The sequence below is a fragment of the Aptenodytes patagonicus genome, chromosome 5 (genome assembly GCF_965638725.1).
Source record: "Aptenodytes patagonicus chromosome 5, bAptPat1.pri.cur, whole genome shotgun sequence".
Lineage (NCBI taxonomy): Eukaryota > Metazoa > Chordata > Aves > Sphenisciformes > Spheniscidae > Aptenodytes > Aptenodytes patagonicus.
Genome location: NC_134953.1, coordinates 24185826 through 24204288, shown reverse-complemented (window position 1 = coordinate 24204288; position 18463 = coordinate 24185826). Strand labels below are relative to the sequence as shown.

The following is an 18463-nucleotide window of genomic DNA, read 5'->3' as shown; positions in this document are numbered from 1 at the left end:
CATTATACAAGTTTCCTGAAGTCTACCTTCAAATTAAAGAACAAACCCTAAAGAAATTAATTACATCTTAAGACTGTAGCAGTTGAGTCAGGCCTGCAGTATAATTGCAAGTGCAAAATTATGAACAGTCTTATTATTCCTTGTTATACTGTAAATATCAATTTAATAGAAAAATAAATTTAATACCATTTTATTTCTTAATAATTTCATTATTAAATAATTATTATTAAATGAAATATTTATATTAAATTTTTATCCTACAACTATCGCTAAGTCCATGAATGCTTTCTGATGGTATATACCTTCATAAAAGTTAACCTGTCTCCAAAACCAAGAAAAGCTTCCCATCCTGAATCAATTACAAGCCCAAAATCCTATTCTGTGGACGTGCTCAAATTTCACCTGTTTCTACAACACTCCTTACTTTGCATAGAGTAACCTTAGAGAGTTTCTTTCAAATCCCACCTCAAGCAAATACTTCTGCAAGTATGTGGAACCTCTGAACTGAGTTCATTATCCACACAGCTTCTGAAATTTCTTTCTGAAGAAGTCTATTTCCCCCTCCCAAAACTTCAACATGATTAATTAGATGAGCAAATATATTGTATTTCTGATATGCAGACATCACATGTATCCACACGGCTATGCAATTTTCTCTTTGCTGTCTGAGTAAATAACTTAAAAGTCATAAAGCACACGTGCACACAAAACCCTGAAGAACTGCACAAGTGAATCTGGACTAAGTAAAATTCAACATTGGGGAAAAAAAACCTAAAAATCCTTCTGCTACTCTTAAGCACAGACAATATCCTCCAAAACTCTCATACCTGTTATGAAAAAATCCACCCTTAAGATTCACAGCAGCAAGCAGTCCAGATTTATGCAGCCTGTAACCCAAGTTACCACTGAAATCTAGGACAGAGATGCCTTGAACAATATTACTAGCTTATGCTGTTGAGCACATGCACAAATAGAAACATGTAATGCTAGTATGTATTGACCAGAATATGCAATTTTTTCTGCATAGCAACATCCTTACACACAAACCTGCTAACCTCAGTTCCATAATTCCCTTCAGAGCCATGGTTTGCAGGCTCCCAGGCATTTCCCTCCAGACTTTTAACAGCATTTTCCATTTTCCACTTTTCTGTGGAAGCGATGAAAAGATCTTTTAGACTAGAATTAACTATAAGGCAAGTATATCCTAGCAAGAGGAATGTAATGAGCAAAGAACAGAGAATTCCAAGAGGATGATCAGCTGTCCTTAAGAACAAACAACCACAAAAAAAGGCATCCTATCATTTAAACTATCTCATCAGAACACGTCTACTTCATAAATACATGATATACTGAAGATCAGCTTGCATAACTTGTTAATCTTATAGGTTGAGATCATCTCAGAAAGCCTCCTAAATACTTCCGGTCTATTAAAAAAAAAAAACACAGAAAAAAAATTGAGAACTTGAAAGAGAGAAAGACTCAAAAACAGAACGAGAAAGTTCTCAACAGGGAGGAAAAATTCAAAAGTTGCTTTTCTCATTAATTTGTAGATTTTTAAACATAGGATACCTGAGAATTTTCTTCATGAAATAGTGTTTTATTCAAAAAAAGTATGCCTTCAAGTAGCACCAGAATAAGTGATATGATACACTGAAGTCTAAGTCTGCAACAGTGTAACTATGAGAAAAAAGAATATTTCTTCTACTAAAGATCTTGTGTGGCTATGCTTATACTCACAAAAAATGGTATATGTTAGTTTTGTCATTCTCCCAGCCTTGAAGCACAATAATTTACCTCCACACCCAGTGAATTACATAAAGACAATAAGGAAAATTGTAGATTAGAAAGTTACAACATAAACAAGAATATCACACATTGCACAGTGCTCTCCTTGATCATCACAGAAAAACACACTAAATCTTAAAATTGCTGTATTTAAAAATAAGGAGTAAGATTAAGCATGTCCTTCATCTGCTTTGGTTTTCATTAGCAGATGGAAATAAAGAGAGTCAAATTTATCAGGACGATAAAAGCCGTCGCCAGAAGGAATGCGGCGACCCAGACGGAGCCCTCACGCAAGCATACAGCTGTCCAGGTCTCTGGACGCAGGGAGTGCCTGAGCCTGTCAGCTGTGCCGGAGGGCAGCAGAGACACCACCTGTGTGCGGTGTGACCAGGTGGATGATCTGCTCGGCCTGGTGGCAGAGCTGAAGGAGGAGGTGGAAAGGTTGAGGAGTATCCAGGAGTGTGAGAGGGAGATAGATTGGTGGAGCCGCACCCTACCGTCCCTGAGGCAAAGGCAGCAGATGGAGGCTCCGCGAGAAGCAGAGGATCCCCTGCCTTCTTGCCACCAGGTAGAAAGAGGGGACCTAAGCGACGGGAGGGAATGGAAACAGGTCCCTGCTCGGGGTGCCAGGCGAACCCCCACCCGGCCACCCTCACCTTCCCGGTTGCCTTTACGCAACAGATATGAGGCCCTGGAACTTGAGGGCCAGGCAAACGAGGACATAGACGAAGGTCCATCCAGGAGGTTGCCTAGGGTGAGGCAGTCAGCCCCACGCATTATGACTGCCGCTGCTAAGAAAAAAAGGAGGGTAATTGTCATAGGCGATTCCCTTCTGAGGGGAACAGAGGGCCCTGTATGCCAACCAGACCCATCCCACAGGGAAGTCTGCTGCCTCCCTGGGGCCCGGGTCAGAGACATCACTAGGAAACTCCCTGGTCTGGTACGGCCTTCTGTCTACTACCTGCTGTTGGTTATACAGGCTGGCAGTGATGAGGTTGCAGAGAGAAGTCCTGCAGTGATCAAAAGGGACTTCAGGGCACTGGGGCGACTGGTTGAAGGATCGGGAGCACAGCTAGTGTTTTCCTCTATCCCTACAGTGACAGGGAAGAATACTGAAAGGAACAGGAAAACACACCTGATCAACACGTGGCCCAGGGGATGGTGCCATTGGCGGAATTTTGGCTTTTTTGATCACGGGGAGGTTTACACGGCACCGGGCCTGCTGGCGGCAGATGGAGTCCAGCTGTCTCACAGGGGGAAAAGGATCATTGCTCGTGAATTGGCAGGGCTCATTGAGAGGGCTTTAAACTAGGTTCGAAGGGGGAAAGGGGATAAAACCAGGCTCACTAGAGATGAGCCTAGGGGTGGCATGCCGATGCCGGGGGCGAAATCGATAGCCCAGCTCAAGTGCATCTACACCAATGCACGCAGCATGGGCGGCAAACAGGAGGAGCTGGAAGCCATTGTGCAGCGGGAGAGATATGACTTAGTCGCCATCACAGAAACATGGTGGGGTGACTCTCATGACTGGAGTGCTGCAATGGATGGCTATAGACTCTTCAGAAGGGACAGGCGAGGAAGGAGAAGCGGTGGGGTGGCCCTGTATGTTAGGGAGCGTTTCGATTGTATAGAGCTCAACGATTGTGATGATGATACAGTCGAGTGTTTATGGGTAAGGATGAGGGGGAAGGCCAACGAGGCAGATATCCTGCTGGGAGTCTGTTATAGACCACCCAACCAGGATGAAGGGGCGGATGAAGTGTTCTACGAGCGGCTGGCAGAAGTCTCTCAATCGCTAGCCCTTTTTCTCATGGGGGACTTCAACTTCCCGGACATCTGCTGGAAATACAACACGGCAGAGAGGAAGCAGTCTAGGAGGTTCCTGGAGTGTGTGGAAGACAACTTCCTGACACAGCTGGTAAGTGAGCCTACCAGGGGAGGTGCCTCGCTCGACCTGCTGTTTACTAACAGAGAAGGACTGGTGGGAGATGTGGTGGTCGGAGGCCGTCTTGGGCTTAGCGACCATGAAATGGTAGAATTCTCGATTCTTGGTGAAGTAAGGAGGGGGGGCAGCAAAACCACAACCATGGACTTCCGGAGGGCAGACTTTGGCCTGTTCAGGATGCTGGTTGAGAGAGTCCCTTGGGAGACGGTCCTGAAGGGCAAAGGGGCCCAGGAAGGCTGGACGATCTTCAAGAAGGAAGTCTTAAAGGTGCAGGAGCAGGCTGTCCCTGTACGCCGTAAGAAGAACAGGCGGGCAAGACGACCGGCCTGGCTGAACGGGGAGCTCTTGCTGGGACTCAGGAAAAAAAGGAGAGTTTACCGCTTGTGGAAGAAGGGGCAGGCGACTCAAGAAGAGTACAGGGATCTCGTTAGGTCATGCAGAGCGGAAATGAGAAAGGCAAAAGCCCAGCTAGAACGCAATCTGGCCGCTGTCGTTAAAGACAACAAAAAAAGCTTTTACAAATATATTAATGACAAGAAGAGAGCCAAGGAGAATCTCCATCCTTTATTGGATGCGGAGGGGAACATTGTCACCAAGGATGAGGAAAAGGCTGAGGTACTCAATGCCTTCTTTGCCTCAGTCTTTAACAGGCAGACCAGGTATCCTCAGAGTACTTGGCCCCCCGAGCTGGAAGACAGGGACGGCGAGCAGGATGAACCCCCCATAATCCAAGAGGAAGCAGTCAATGACCTGCTACCCCACCTGGATGCTCACAAGTCTATGGGGCCGGATGGGATCCACCCAAGAGTGCTGAGGGAGCTGGCGGAGGTGCTCGCCAAGCCGCTCTCCATCATTTATCAGCAGTCCTGGTTAACAGGGGAGGTCCCGGACGACTGGAGGCTGCCAATGTGACGCCCACCTACAAGAAGGGCCGGAAGGAGGATCCGGGGAACTACAGGCCTGTCAGCCTGACCTCGGTGCCGGGGAAGATTATGGAGCAGTTCATCTTGAGGGCGCTCACAAGGCATGAGCGGGACAACCAGGGGATCAGACCCAACCAGCATGGATTCATGAAAGGCAGGTCCTGCTTGACCAACCTGATCTCCTTCTATGACCAGGTGACCCACCTAGTGGATGAGGGAAAGGCTGTGGATGTGGTCTACCTGGACTTCAGTAAGGCCTTAGACACTATCTCCCACAGCATTCTCCTAGAGAAGCTGGCGGCTCATGGCTTAGACAGGTGTACTCTGCGCTGGGTCAAAAACTGGCTGGACGGCCGGGCCCAGAGAGTTGTGGTGAATGGAGTTCAATCCAGTTGGCAGCCGGTCACGAGCGGTGTTCCCCAGGGCTCAGTTTTGGGGCCGGTCTTGTTCAATATCTTTATCGATGATCTGGATGAGGGCATCGAGTGCACCCTCAGTAAGTTTGCAGACGACACCAAGTTGGGCGGGAGTGTTGATCTGCTCGAGGGTAGGAAGGCTCTGCAGAGGGACCTGGACAGGCTGGATCGATGGGCCCAGACCAACTGTATGAGATTCAACAAGGCCAAGGGCCGGGTCCTGCACTTTGGCCACAACAACCCCATGCAGCGCTACAGGCTTGGGGAAGAGTGGCTGGAAAGCTGCCTGGCGGAAAAGGACCTGGGGGTGCTGGTCGACAGCCGGCTGAACATGAGCCGGCAGTGTGCCCAGGCGGCCAAGAAGGCCAATGGCATCCTGGCCTGTATCAGAAATAGTGTGGCCAGCAGAAGCAGGGAAGTGATCGTGCCCCTGTACTCAGCCCTGGTGAGGCCGCACCTCAAATACTGTGTTCAGTTTTGGGCCCCTCACTGCAAGAAGGACATTGAGGTGTTAAGAGCGTGTGCAGAGAAGGGCAATGAGGCTGGTGAGGGGTCTGGAGAACAAGTCTTATGAGGAGCAGCTGAGGGAACTGGGGTTGTTCAGCCTGGAGAAAAGGAGGCTGAGGGGAGACCTCATTGCTCTCTACAACTCCCTGAAAGGAGGTTGTAGCCAGGTGGGTGTCGGTCTCTTCTCCCAAGTAACGAGCGATAGGATGAGAGGAAATGGCCTCAAGTTGCGCCAGGGGAGGTTTAGATTGGACGTGAGGAAAAATTTCTTTACTGAAAGAGTGGTGAAACATTGGAACAGGCTGCCCAGGGAAGTGGTGGAGTCACCATCCCTGGAGGTATTTAAAAGACGTGTAGATGAGGCGCTTAGGGACATGGTTTAGTGGGCATGGTGGTGTTGGGTCGATGATTGAACTGAATCATCTTAGAGGTCTTTTCCAACCTTAATGATTCTATAAAAAAAAAAAAAATAGTGACTGTGAAGAGCAACAGGTGATGTGTCAAAGAACTGCATAAGACTCTTTAAAATGAATGTCCTTAATAGGCAAGAACTTCAACCACAGGTTTTTTTAATGATAGTAGGTAAGGCTTTTTAAGATCTTTACTGAGCATGACCTCAAAACTGTCAAGACAATGCAAAGGAAAAATTCAGAGGAAAATGTTTTCAAATTCCATTTCAGTGCAGCACTGCAAGCCTCCATCATTCCAAAAGAATCTAACATACACTGCCTCTGCTTTCCAGTCAATTGCTACTTATAAATGCAGTCAATCTAAATTAGAAAACCTAAGTCTAACTGTAAAAGAATATTCTGCTTACGTTCAGCTGCCTGACACCTCAGAGTTTTACGTTAGAGAACAGATTTCTGAATGCATACAAACCCCAAAAGCAGTAAGTGCACTCCAAGGATGTATATAAAATTGAAAATAAATAATCCAGCAGTGTTTCTGTTAATGAACATCTTTTGTGAACTCAATATATTCAACTGTGGTTTGCTTGTTCCCTGTCTCCCCCCGCCTCCTTTAAAAACAAGATAGACAGACCAACTACAAACAGTCCAGCTTTAATGTCCTGGCTCATTTGAATGGAGGACACCTTTTAAGATAAATTCTCAAAGTACTCATCAACCTCTAACCTATATTGGTATTTATACCTGCATTAACAGAGGCCCCCCATATATTCATTGAATGACATACAGTATGTGTTTGGAACAGTCAGTCTAAAATATCATCACAAAACTCTTCAGCTGTGTATCCATACCTGAATAATAAGCTTCATATCGTCTTCTGTATCTATTTATGTTACATAGTAAAGGTCTCTGAGAAAACAAAGCACTCCAATCTATACTGCATATTTGCAGAAAAAGAATGTATAATTTGAAAACAACTCGGTCTTCCTCAAATGAGGACTGGGACAGAATTACAGAAAACTGTATAAACTCCCAAGCTTCCATTTCAATTCAGCCACTTATTTGTTATGTTACCTTAAGACAACCACACAACTTCAGGTTTCCTACGTGTGAAACAGCTCAGAAAATAAGCATCTTATTTCTCAAGGCCATTGTGATGACTAGCTACCTAGTGCTTAAATAAGATATCCAGATACAAAGTATAATACAGATGTGTAGAGGTAAGTACCTCCTTGAATATAGGTAAGTTGGTGGTTTTTTTTTCCCCATGAAAACTAAAATAGTATAAGCAATTTGGAAATTAAAAACTCTAGAAAAATTGTGTCATTTTGATTTTAAAATAGATGCTCACAGATTATTCCTACAAAGTGCTACACTATTAAAAATACTCAGGATAAAACCCAAAGTTTTAAATACAAATGTTCTGGATTTAATAATTATATCAGCATAAGGTTTTAGAAAACGTCTGCAAAAATATTTTCTAACACAGTTGTCTTAACATGACATTACAGCTGTGCACACAAATGCAAATTTGTATGTTTTCAAAAGCAGCCATTTTTTTGTCCAGTATTTGTAATTTTTCAATAACACCTTCCAGCTCCTGTTCAATGTTTTAAGTTACCCTTTAGAAAAGCCTCAGTTGACTCAGGAAGCAAACAAAACAGATCTGCTGATATGAGAGAACTACAGAAGCACGCAGCTTAATTACAGCAGCTCTATGATACTTCCTATGAAACACACAGTTCATTTCCCTCTTCCCCGTAACTGCTGTGGTACATCTTGCATATACCACATATACGTTTGATTACCAAGTATCCTCCAAAGTGCATTCATCAACTGGGCTTGCACACACAAACATGAATGTGAGCTATTTTGTGTTTGTTTGGGTTTATTGTTTTGGATTTTCTTTGTGAGAAATACATACTTTTACATACATGCACTCTTCCTCTACAGATTCAAAAAAGAACAATAAAGGTGCAAATTATCCTACAGCTGGATTAATCAGCATTTCAGTCTTACTAATAAAGTTGGAATTATCAAGTATTCCTTTATACAAGTCAGAGCGTATCAAAGTTTTCTTGATTTTTGAAAGCTGAGATACATTATCAAGAAAATTAAGCTTACCATATTTCATTTACCACTACTATCCATTACAAAAAAGAAAGTATTTTAAACTGCAACATGACTAGCAAGATATTTTTCTGGTTAATTTATCTCTATCCTTGGATTGGGGGTAGCAATCCATGAAAGCTATTTGTCTTCTTGTTCCACAGTGCCTCATGGTTTTCTTACACCTTGAATAGAAAGTTTCTGCAAATCTCACCAGAGCATTTAAAGACGTTATTAACCCCAGCTCTCCTCCCAGGCTTTTGACCAAAGTCATTGCTGCTCACACTTTACTGCCACAACTGGTAACGTACGCAGTTAAAAATCTGGTCCTTTTGTGATACTTCCGATTGTTCTTCAGTCCCAGCTCCTGCATCCCAGTAGTTACATGACATACTCAACATGGTCCACTTTTTCATTGAAGGCAAGTTATTAGCCTTCAAGGTAACAAAGAACAAGCTGAAAACTCAAAAACATGGGAACAAACATACCTCTATGCACAAAATAAAAGTGTATGTCTGTAATAAAAATCTACATTTAAAGTCTGTGAATCCAGACTCTCAATTCTGTAATAACATAATACAATTACCCTACAAATTAGGAATGCATGGTTCTTTGATACTGATATAGGAATATAATAACTAATATAGAACATTGTATTCATACAAGTAGAGCAGTAGCTCTTCAAAATATCCGTTAAGTAGTGCAGCGTATCACAGTATTTTGTTTTTAAGATTTAATTCAAGGTTGGGGGTTAGGTCTGGGGGGGGGGGTGGGGTGGTGGTGTCTTACCTTCTGAAATAAAATCTTATCAGTGACAGACAATGTACAATTTCTTCCAAGGATTCTCTTTAATATATTGTTCTCTTAACAATTTATTTGTTCTCCTAATTTATTCAAATATTCTGCAATAATACAGACTGCTTGCAAGTTTTAGGGCCGTCTGACCTAATGAGGAAGCAATTTTTACTCATTTGTTTGAGATATACGGCACAGTTTGGGCAACAGTACTTCATGCTATAGTATTTATCACATTGTAGGAAGAAATGCATTCTCTAAAATTGTACCTAGCTTATTAGCTGTCCCTCATCATTACAGTAGTGGGTCACCTCAAGTCTTTAACCTGTCAGGAAGTGTTATTTCCTTTTTACACATGAGACACTGAAGCACATAAATTATGGAAGAAATCCATAAGAAAATGTAGATGCTGTGTGTCATTTTATGTGTCTGCATCCAATCTTTAAGCACTTCAGTACTTGTTCCATTGCCAGGTAAACCTAAAATATCCTGGCTTCAAAATTCCCTACCCAAATCACAGTTCTCAGGCATGTGCTGCTTAAAACTTGGAAATATTCTACAGCTAGCTTGTTTCTAAACATCATTTGCATGAACAAACTAGATATTTTGCCATCACATGATGGTAGTAGCACATTTCCATCCTTAGTTAAGAAATACAAAATACTGATTCAAACAGATCCTGGAATCCATTTCTTCCAGATGAGTGACGTTAAGCTCCAAATTTTGGGAGAGATTTTACAGTGAATTCGTTTTTTGCAAAACACTGTTGCATTAATAGAGAGTTCAAGATGTTGCCCCTAGAATATTCTATAGAATTGGTGGCTAAATTACTTTCCAGAGGCCTAACAGCTTTAGGTTTTTCTGTCTGCAGGAGACTTCAAAGCCGAACGCCGTTCTTGGACCTTGTGAATGAACACTACGTAACAGACAGTGTTGAGCTCAGTTCCACCATTTCTCAATAGGGTCCTACTCCACATGGAGCTCTGAAATCAACGCAACTCTTATGTCTACTCATTAGGCTTTCAAGAATATATAGGGCAACCTATAATACTAGTTTGAAAATTCCCACTGCTCACCCACCTCACATAAAAACATACAATTTGCTTATAGTTTACTATGGTTCCTTTATTACTGTTAACTGCTGCCATTCACTGGAGCACCTGTGTTTTCAGGTATCATCATTTATTCCTCCTTACATCAACTCTGTAGCATGTTTTCCAAGACTAGACTATATAGCTAATAATAAATTCCATGTACACTGACAGATAATTATTCTTCAATACTGCACGAGTTTTCCAATGCATTTTTTTTTATTGTCTATGTAGTAGTGTTTTAAAGTAAGGTTTTTTTCACCAGTACTTCAGGTAGTATGTGTAAGAATATCCCAAGGATATTCCTGTAGCATCTCATATTACCTCCCACCTTTTCTGCCTACATTTTGATACAATTAAATCAATTTCTAGTGCAGTGTGATAGACTGATCTCTCAAAAACTACTCATACTCATTTTAAAAAGATGACATACTATGGTAATGCCTTCCAAAATATGATCAGCATGCCTTCTTTTTGGTTAAAGGAAGTAAGAGATACACAGTGAGAGACTATTTGTTTGCCAAATTAAATTTAAAACATAATAAATATTAAATGCTATAACCAGTACAGGCATTTATGTATCATTTATGGATAGACTTAAGCATACATTTGATACAACTGAGCTTTTTACCCACCCATAGCAATGGCAACCAGCCTTTGGTGCTGTCTGAAGGCCTGACAGGGTCATCAGACATCTGTTCTCACACTTACTTGATTAAGTAACAAACTGCTTAGTCTGCAAACAAACTAGACTCCAGAATCCACAAGCCCTTTGCTTAACTTGCATTTGGATTCAATCCTATAGATGGTCTCAGACCTATGCACAGGAAGGGACTCCGTACATTGTTAATTATCTACTGCTAGGGGGGAGGGGCAGGGGAAAGGGGTGTTTTTAAAAGAGCATAGCTCCATCCCAAACACATACATGTTTGTAGCCCCACAATTAAATATCACTCCGAATAGGGGAGGCTGTGTTCAGTTCACAGACTAGTTTGAGAAAAGCAGGGCCACATATCAATGACTTGGTACTGAGGATGCAGCAACTGAGAAGACTTGTGAGGCAGAAAATAATGGACTGAGCTGCCAGCACAGTGCTAAGCTTAGAAACATTCTCTGCAGCTGCACGTAGCAGGACACCAAGCAGGAGGGGAGAGGTTACTCTGCTTCTATATTTCACCAGTACAACCATTACCAAAAGACAAGCATCTAGTTCTGGCATTCATAGCTCAAGAACACTGATAAAATAAGGCAGGCTAAAAACCAAGAGAGCAATCAAGGATGGAAAAACTTGTTTTATGTTGAAACAACTCAAGGAGCACTCCTCCTCCATTCTCAGTGAGGAAAACACAGGGAACGCAGACTTGACATACTGAAGACTCTGCAATGAAGGCCTGATTCAAAACATGAGAAAACAGGGCAACTCAAAGAGACAAAAAATGAGGTAGGGTAGATTTCCTGGATTAGGGGGATTATGCATTTGTTTTTGCTGGTTTTAGAAAACGGTGAGGATAACTAACCAACGGAAGAATTTTGAAAGTCTGTAATGGGCTTTCAGTCTGTGGAAGTGTTTTCAGACACATATGGATGCTTTTCTAAAGCATGTGTTCAACTCAAACAGGAATTAATTCAGAGTTACCCTACAGCCTGCATAAGGCAAGCTGTATGAACAGGTAATCAGAGAGTTCATTTCTGGTCTTGTCCATAAAAACCCATAAAAAAAACATTCAACAGGTTTAGTGGTGGACTTGGTAGTGTCAGGTTAACGGTTGGACTCTGTGATCTTAAGAGTCTTTTCCAACCTAAGTGATTCTATACAGGAAGTATTAAACAACAACAAAAAATACACTCTAATAAAAATAATTTTTAAAAGTTTTCAAAAAGATTGCTTTCCTTTCAAAAAAACACTTTTCAGTGCAGGAGGAGTTTAGTATGGTCATATGGTTTATGCTTCTACATTTCAAAAGAAGATTTGAATAAAAAAATGTATTCCTTACAAATTCAGAATCTCTTTATCATATGAACTATCATTGTAATTTAAAATTTTAATACAGAGAGAATAACTCACATTGGAAGAAATATTTTTCAGAGCATCACCACTAAAATCAATTTAAGTAAAGATCACATTTTACAAGGGTAAAATCATAATCACTGATGTTTCCACTTGTTTAATTACATTAACATTCACATGTTGACTTATAAAAAGGCAACTTGCAGGTGTAAAATCTCACACACAATTCCACTGATGTCCATAGGAATAATTACGCATATATCTTGAATCAGATACAGGCCATGCTGATGACAAAGGCAGTTTTGCAACTGATAGCCTGACTCAGGATTTCACCCTGTATAATAGAAGTTGCACCAGTTTAATGGTGATGTTGTTTCACATTAAAGTTAAGGCAAACTAAGTCTGTACCACTTCTAAATGGGACAATTTTCTTTTCCCATCTACACCTGCTCATTCCTGCTACCTCCTTTGCGTCAGCAAGAGACTTATGCAAGTGAAGTAACATGAGGAAACTGAGCTGGCTTAAAAAAAAGTTGGCTGGGAAGTGAGGAGATATGTTCCTGTTGATACTTTTCAACTCTCAGCAGGAATATTCATGCTTACATAAGAAGTGGAAAGATGTAATCAAAAAGAAGCGTGAAGGATAAAGTCACCCCTTTTCACTGCAGCATGAACTTCAACTGGCTGCAGCTGAAACAAACTTCTTTTTTCTAAAGATCATTTCTTATACAACATTATTGTTCATTTAAAATCTGCAATTTAAGGACATTTTCCTTGCGTGAGTCATTCTGCAGACAGCAGAATTCAGAGTTTTAGACAGAAATAAGAATTTTGCCTGAAATAATAAAATTTGATACCCTTTTAACATTTCAGTTGCAAAGGTTCTTGTACTTGGAAATTGTTTTGTCCTTGAAGAATGCAGAGTCTTTTATAGGAGCTGTAGAAATTAAGGAGAACATGCAGGAGGTAATTTAGAAGTGCAATAAGAACATCTGGAGACAAGGTTTAATAATCAAACAGATCAATTTGCTCCTACTCTCTCCATAACATCTAGATATCTAGGACAGATAACTGAAGCGTAGGTACTCAAAGGTGCTCACCTATCCTGTGCAGTCTGCTTCGTTACATATGCCAACTGGGACTCACAAGTTATCAAATAAACGATAACCACCTGAAGACACAATCTACTTTTTTTTAAAGACAGCATTTTAGAAGACTGGATATTTCCAGTCATTCAGGTACTCAAAAAACTTAAGAGGAAGAGCAGTTTCATGCACAATTTTTTCTCTAATGCTCTTCCACACACCAGTGTACAAACCAGAGCTAGCGAAAGGAGTAACTTTTTGCTCCAACCTGAAGGAAACTTGTTTTCTTCTAAGAAGTCATTCTGTGAGTAGCAAAACTAATGAAACCTGTAGTGCTGTAGTGCTGCATCTCAAGATTGATTGACTTTGACATCTAAATACATAGAAGCTGTGACTGCAGCTTTTCCTGCAGTTGGGCCATTCATAATGTTTGTCTCCCTGAATTCCCTGGAGTCTTACAACACAAGTGATATGGGCAACCTTTCCCTCTCCCTTCTGCCCGAACTCATATCATCATGAAAACTGTAATTGAACAACAAATTCAAAGGTATAGGATAGGGGAAGAAAGAGTGGCAGATGTAGCATTAGAAACTTCATTACCTTAATAAATCAATCTGTCAGAATAAAACTGGACACTGTTTTTATGCTTGCGTTTTTGTTTACATCTTGGGAACTGTGCTGTTTGAAGCACCCTGCTATAAAAACAGAACTTGCTCACCCTTTAACTTTCTTATCTTTCACCTGTCTCCCGTAGGCAGGCAGACAGAATTCCTTTCCCCTCTCTTTTTATAACTAAATTTCCTTTTTTTATTTTGGTACCTAAAAAAAAAAAAAGTGTGTGCATTCTGTCAGAGCAGAAGGGAAGGGGGGGAAAGGTTTAAGAGAGAAGTCAGAATTGCATTCAGATATCCATCCTGAACAGAGAGTAAAATAATTTACTGCCAGGCACAGATGAGGCCTAGATCATTCTGAAAAAAGACTGACATGTATGCAAATACAATGCAGTAAGAATAACAACACTTCCATTTATATAACAAGTTACTACATGCTTCACAATACAAGGAGTAAATAGAAAAGTTGATAAATAAGAGTAATAAAACAGTGCTAGAGAATCTTTTTGCCCATTCTTTCCCTCACCCACCCTTCTTTCATCCAGTCCAGAGCAACATTTGCAAAGTAGTCTACTTACTTGGTAGTTCTCCTACAGGGAAAAGGCAAGGTTACCATAGTATTGTCAATTGACACCTGCTTACTAAGATTGATCAATTATTTTTGATGTGTCTCTACTTATTTCTCAGTCTAAAAAAGAAATAAAACAAAGCCAAAAATACTATACATCTCTCACCAAAGAATTAATGGTCCCAAGCTACCCCAGGTAGATTATTTCTCTTACAGTAATGTTTCTGATGCTTGCTAATGCAAGCCTCTCAGTCCCAGAAGAGCAAAAATAACCATACATTGTTTGTATCAAGAAAAATAAAAAAACTTGAAAATAAAAGGGTCTTAAGCCTACCCTTAAAAATCTGTTTCCTCAAATAATCTAGTGACAGAAAACAGGCTTTACACATGTCCAATATAGGTTATTAGAAGTTCAATTTTAATCTTGCATAATAGAGATGCACCCAGGCATTTGAAACTGCTGAAACTTTGAAACAATGTAAATGTTTAGAATAATACACAAGGTTCTATTACCATTTGTACAGATCATATCTACAGCCCATAAATTAATTGTTAATGCAGTTATAATAGCCAAACACACTGTTCAATCTTTATGTCATTCTGAAACATTCTCCGTAATAATTCTTACTGACAGAAGCAACTGCTGCAAAAGTGATATACATCCAACATAACTTGTCAAATTAAAGTACCACTGCTGCAAAAGTCCAGCCATGGCTACTTGCGTATAAAGCAGATACACTTCACAGACAAATGGAAACAATATGCAAATGTTCCACGATAATAAATCAAACCATCAATCGCCACAGAAGTCAGAAAGGTCTTCAGTCACCTGGCCCTAAGGCAGACTAACACTCATTTTCCAACTCTTCAGTTGGCAATACATAGACTTGACTCATCACCCATTCAACACCCATCTGAATTTTCAGGATTCAAAATACAACCACTCCAAGCAGCTGCTTGCATTGTAACACACATTAACATATTTCATGCCATCCCCAACTCAGAGGATTTGAAAAAGCTTTAAATCTTAGAATGCTTATTTTCATTGCAGAGTATATTTTGCTTCTAAGAATAAAGATTAAAGATGAGCTATCAAAGATACCACTATGAAAGTGTCCTCAGTAAAAAAATAGGTCTCCAAAATAATAGAAACAGCTTACTTCCATGATAAAAATCGTAATGCAAGCATCACTGTGATTTCTAAAGCTAAGCATGAAAGAATATAGAGTAGTTAATGAGAAATCTATTTTGATTTCACCAAAACTCCTAACAGCACAGCTAGCCACTGTGTTAGCTTAGCTCAGAAGAGGTGCCCTTTCAACATTCAGGCAGAACTTCCTCTAGGTGGGGATGGATTATTAACTTTCTACCAGAAGTGAAAACATAACCACTGTGCCTCCTCACTCAACGAATACAACCAATGTAAAGAAACATAAGTGTTTTAATGGATAATCAAGGAAATACCTGTAAGGACTGGATAAAGGCTCCAGCAACCATTCAGAGAATATACTAATTCACAACAAGCTTTGAAATTTAGGAAAAGAAAATTTGCTTCAGCCCTTGCACCATTAGGGTCTGTTGTGAGTGGCATCAAGGCAAAGGATACAAGTAATCTCTTTAAAGCAAGGAAATAATAGCTCTGCAAGCCTGTCTCCTGCAGATCGTCGCACACAAAGAAGATTCACCTGGGCCTCCTCTCCTCACTCTCAATCCCTACGCAATTAGCCCATTGTTCCACAGCACAGAGCAGGACAAACCCCAAATCCTCAATACACACAGGCAACAATTGACAAACTTTAAAATCTTATTACCAAGTTCATATAAGGCATATATAATACATCTTATCTGCATAATACCTTTATAACTCAGTTATAATCTCACTGGTGCATTAATCCACCAGATATTATCAGTGAATTATTTCTTCCTCTGTAGCATGCACATTACTTCAGCCAACATGTCTGACTCAGAGCTACTTAACTTCCCAAACTAACAAGTTACTGGCTTTACTTTTTGTTTATTTAGGGATGAGTGACCTCAGATTAAATGTTTAAAAGAGATGTAAATTATATAGCTTAATTTTAGTACTCCAAAGAGAAAACTGCACTTAAACACAATTTAAAATAGACAATTATTGATACTTTTACCTATTAAAGTACTTTCCAAAGATAGAATTTGAATTCTGTAAGACACAGCCTCAACAATATATTGTTATTAGCTAGGTATTAGAACACTTTCCAGCTGTATATGTCAATATACTTAATAAATAGAGTTCCAGCTTTTAAGCAGTGTTTTACAAGGGAATTAAATGAGATGTCCTGTCCAAGGTTATATCGCAAAATAACAGCAAACAGTATTCTTCACAGCCAGTCTTTATACTGATACCAAAGGGGGCGGGGGTGAAGTGACAGCCCTATAAATTAAGTCTTCTTTTCCATTACATATAGAAAAGCAAGTGTCAGGGCGCGCTTCCTTCTCACTGATCAACGACTTGGTATCACATCCACTTTTAAGAATGAGAAGGTAGTTCTAGCTTCACTGACCACTCACTTTTTTGCAAAGATGTTATTGTTTTACATTTACCACTCTCTGCTCCTACAAACCTTGTCATGAGTGATGTACATTTCACTAAGTTATACTTATGTTATCCTGAATATGCCTGACTAATGCCCACTTAGCTAAGATACTTGACAGAAAGGGAGGAAGACTGGAACGAGCAAAACACTTTCACTCTCCAGAAGGAAAAAAAGTCATTCAAATCCATTAGTAATTTTTGCTCCCTGGGCAACTCCATGAAGTGCACATGTCATTTCCATGACACTTCCAGAAGGGACAGCAGCGACACAGCTTTAGGCCGATTTCTCCTTGTCTCTCAGTTCCCATCAAGTGGAGCAGCCTATTTTCAGCAGTAAGTCAGCAGGTACAATTTTCCATCAGAGGACTGCGTCCTGTGTTCTTAGAGGGTGGGACCATGAGGTGGATGAGCCTATTTCATCCTTAACTTCTGTCACATACTTCCACCACACATGAACAAAATCATAGTAGACACATGCCAAAAACAAAAAAAAAAACAAAAACAAAACCAGGCAAGTGAAAACAACAGGAAAAGGGTGTAGGGAGGAGAAAAGGGGAATTTTAATAAGCAGAGACTTACTTGAACCTGCCCTGGCAATGTTGGCACTGGTCTCCCACCCAGCCCTGGTCGCAGACACAGGTGGAGTTGACACAATGACCCGAGAAGCAAGAGATTTTGTCGCAGGACTTGGACTGGGACACCTGGGCATAGAGGGCCAGGTACAAGAAGCCGTAGAAGAGCAGCCAGCTGTTCACATCCAGAAGCGAGGAGAAGCAGCAGCAGCAGGAGGAGGGGAAAGGTCTCCAGACGCCCAGGGGCGCGGGAGCAGCTCCCGCTCTCCTCGCAGCGTTGCCCAGCACCATCTTCGCCGCGGGGGCCATGGGCCGAGGCGCGGCCGGCGGCGGGCAGCGATGGCAGCGCCGCCCGCGCACCCCGGGCAGGGGGAGCTTCCCCTGAGAAGAAATAATCCAGCCAGGGAGATTCAAACCCCCCGCTTCCTTCTCGCCTTCCTCTCCTCCCTCCCGACCCCAGCGCTGCCTCCTCCGGCCCCTTCAGCCCTCCGCGCCCCGTCACTCCCGAGGGGAAGCCCGGCAGCGGCAGCTCTCAGCCATCCGCCCCTTCTCTTCGTCGTCCTCCTCAGGGCTCATCGCTCCCGTCTTCTTCCATGGAGGAGGAGGAGGAGAGCTGCCTCTTGACCTTGTGTTTTCTCCTCGCCAGATATGCCCCCCACCGGCGCGCGCACACACACACACACCACCCTCGATCATGTAGCCCCCTGACTCCCCCTTCTCCTTTGTAGTCCCTCTGCCCGCGGCACACACGCAGACGGCAGCGAGGAGGAGAGCGGGGAGGCGGGGGCCGCCGCCGCTGCCGTCCTCTCGCCAGTCAGATGGGAAGTGCAGGGCGGCCGGGCCCCGGAGCCGCTACGGCATCCCGCACCGGGGGGGGGGGGGGGGGGACACTTGGCGGCGAGGAAAGGGCTGAGGAGCTCTTATCCCCTCTCCGTTATTAGCCCTGCAGGGAAGAGAGGCGGGAGGAGGGTGGGAGAGGAGGGTTAACAGCCCCCCCGTGTCCCAGCTGACAGCTTCCAAGCAGCCATTTTTAAAGGCTAATTGTCATCTCCTTTCAGAGCCGCCTGCT

The 18463-nt window shown here is 42.0% G+C and overlaps 1 protein-coding gene across 2 annotated transcripts in view; it reads right to left on the bottom strand.

Moving 5' to 3' along the window:
• Positions 1 to 18238, bottom strand: part of ATRNL1 (attractin like 1) — a 555427-nt gene extending 537189 nt beyond the window's left edge. For both annotated transcript variants that reach the window (XM_076339089.1, XM_076339090.1), the window contains exon 1: positions 17402 to 18238. In XM_076339089.1, the coding sequence (XP_076195204.1) occupies positions 17402 to 17703 (302 nt within the window). In that variant the 5' untranslated portion in view covers positions 17704 to 18238. The remainder of the gene's footprint in view (positions 1 to 17401) is intronic.
• Positions 18239 to 18463: the final 225 nt, after the last annotated feature.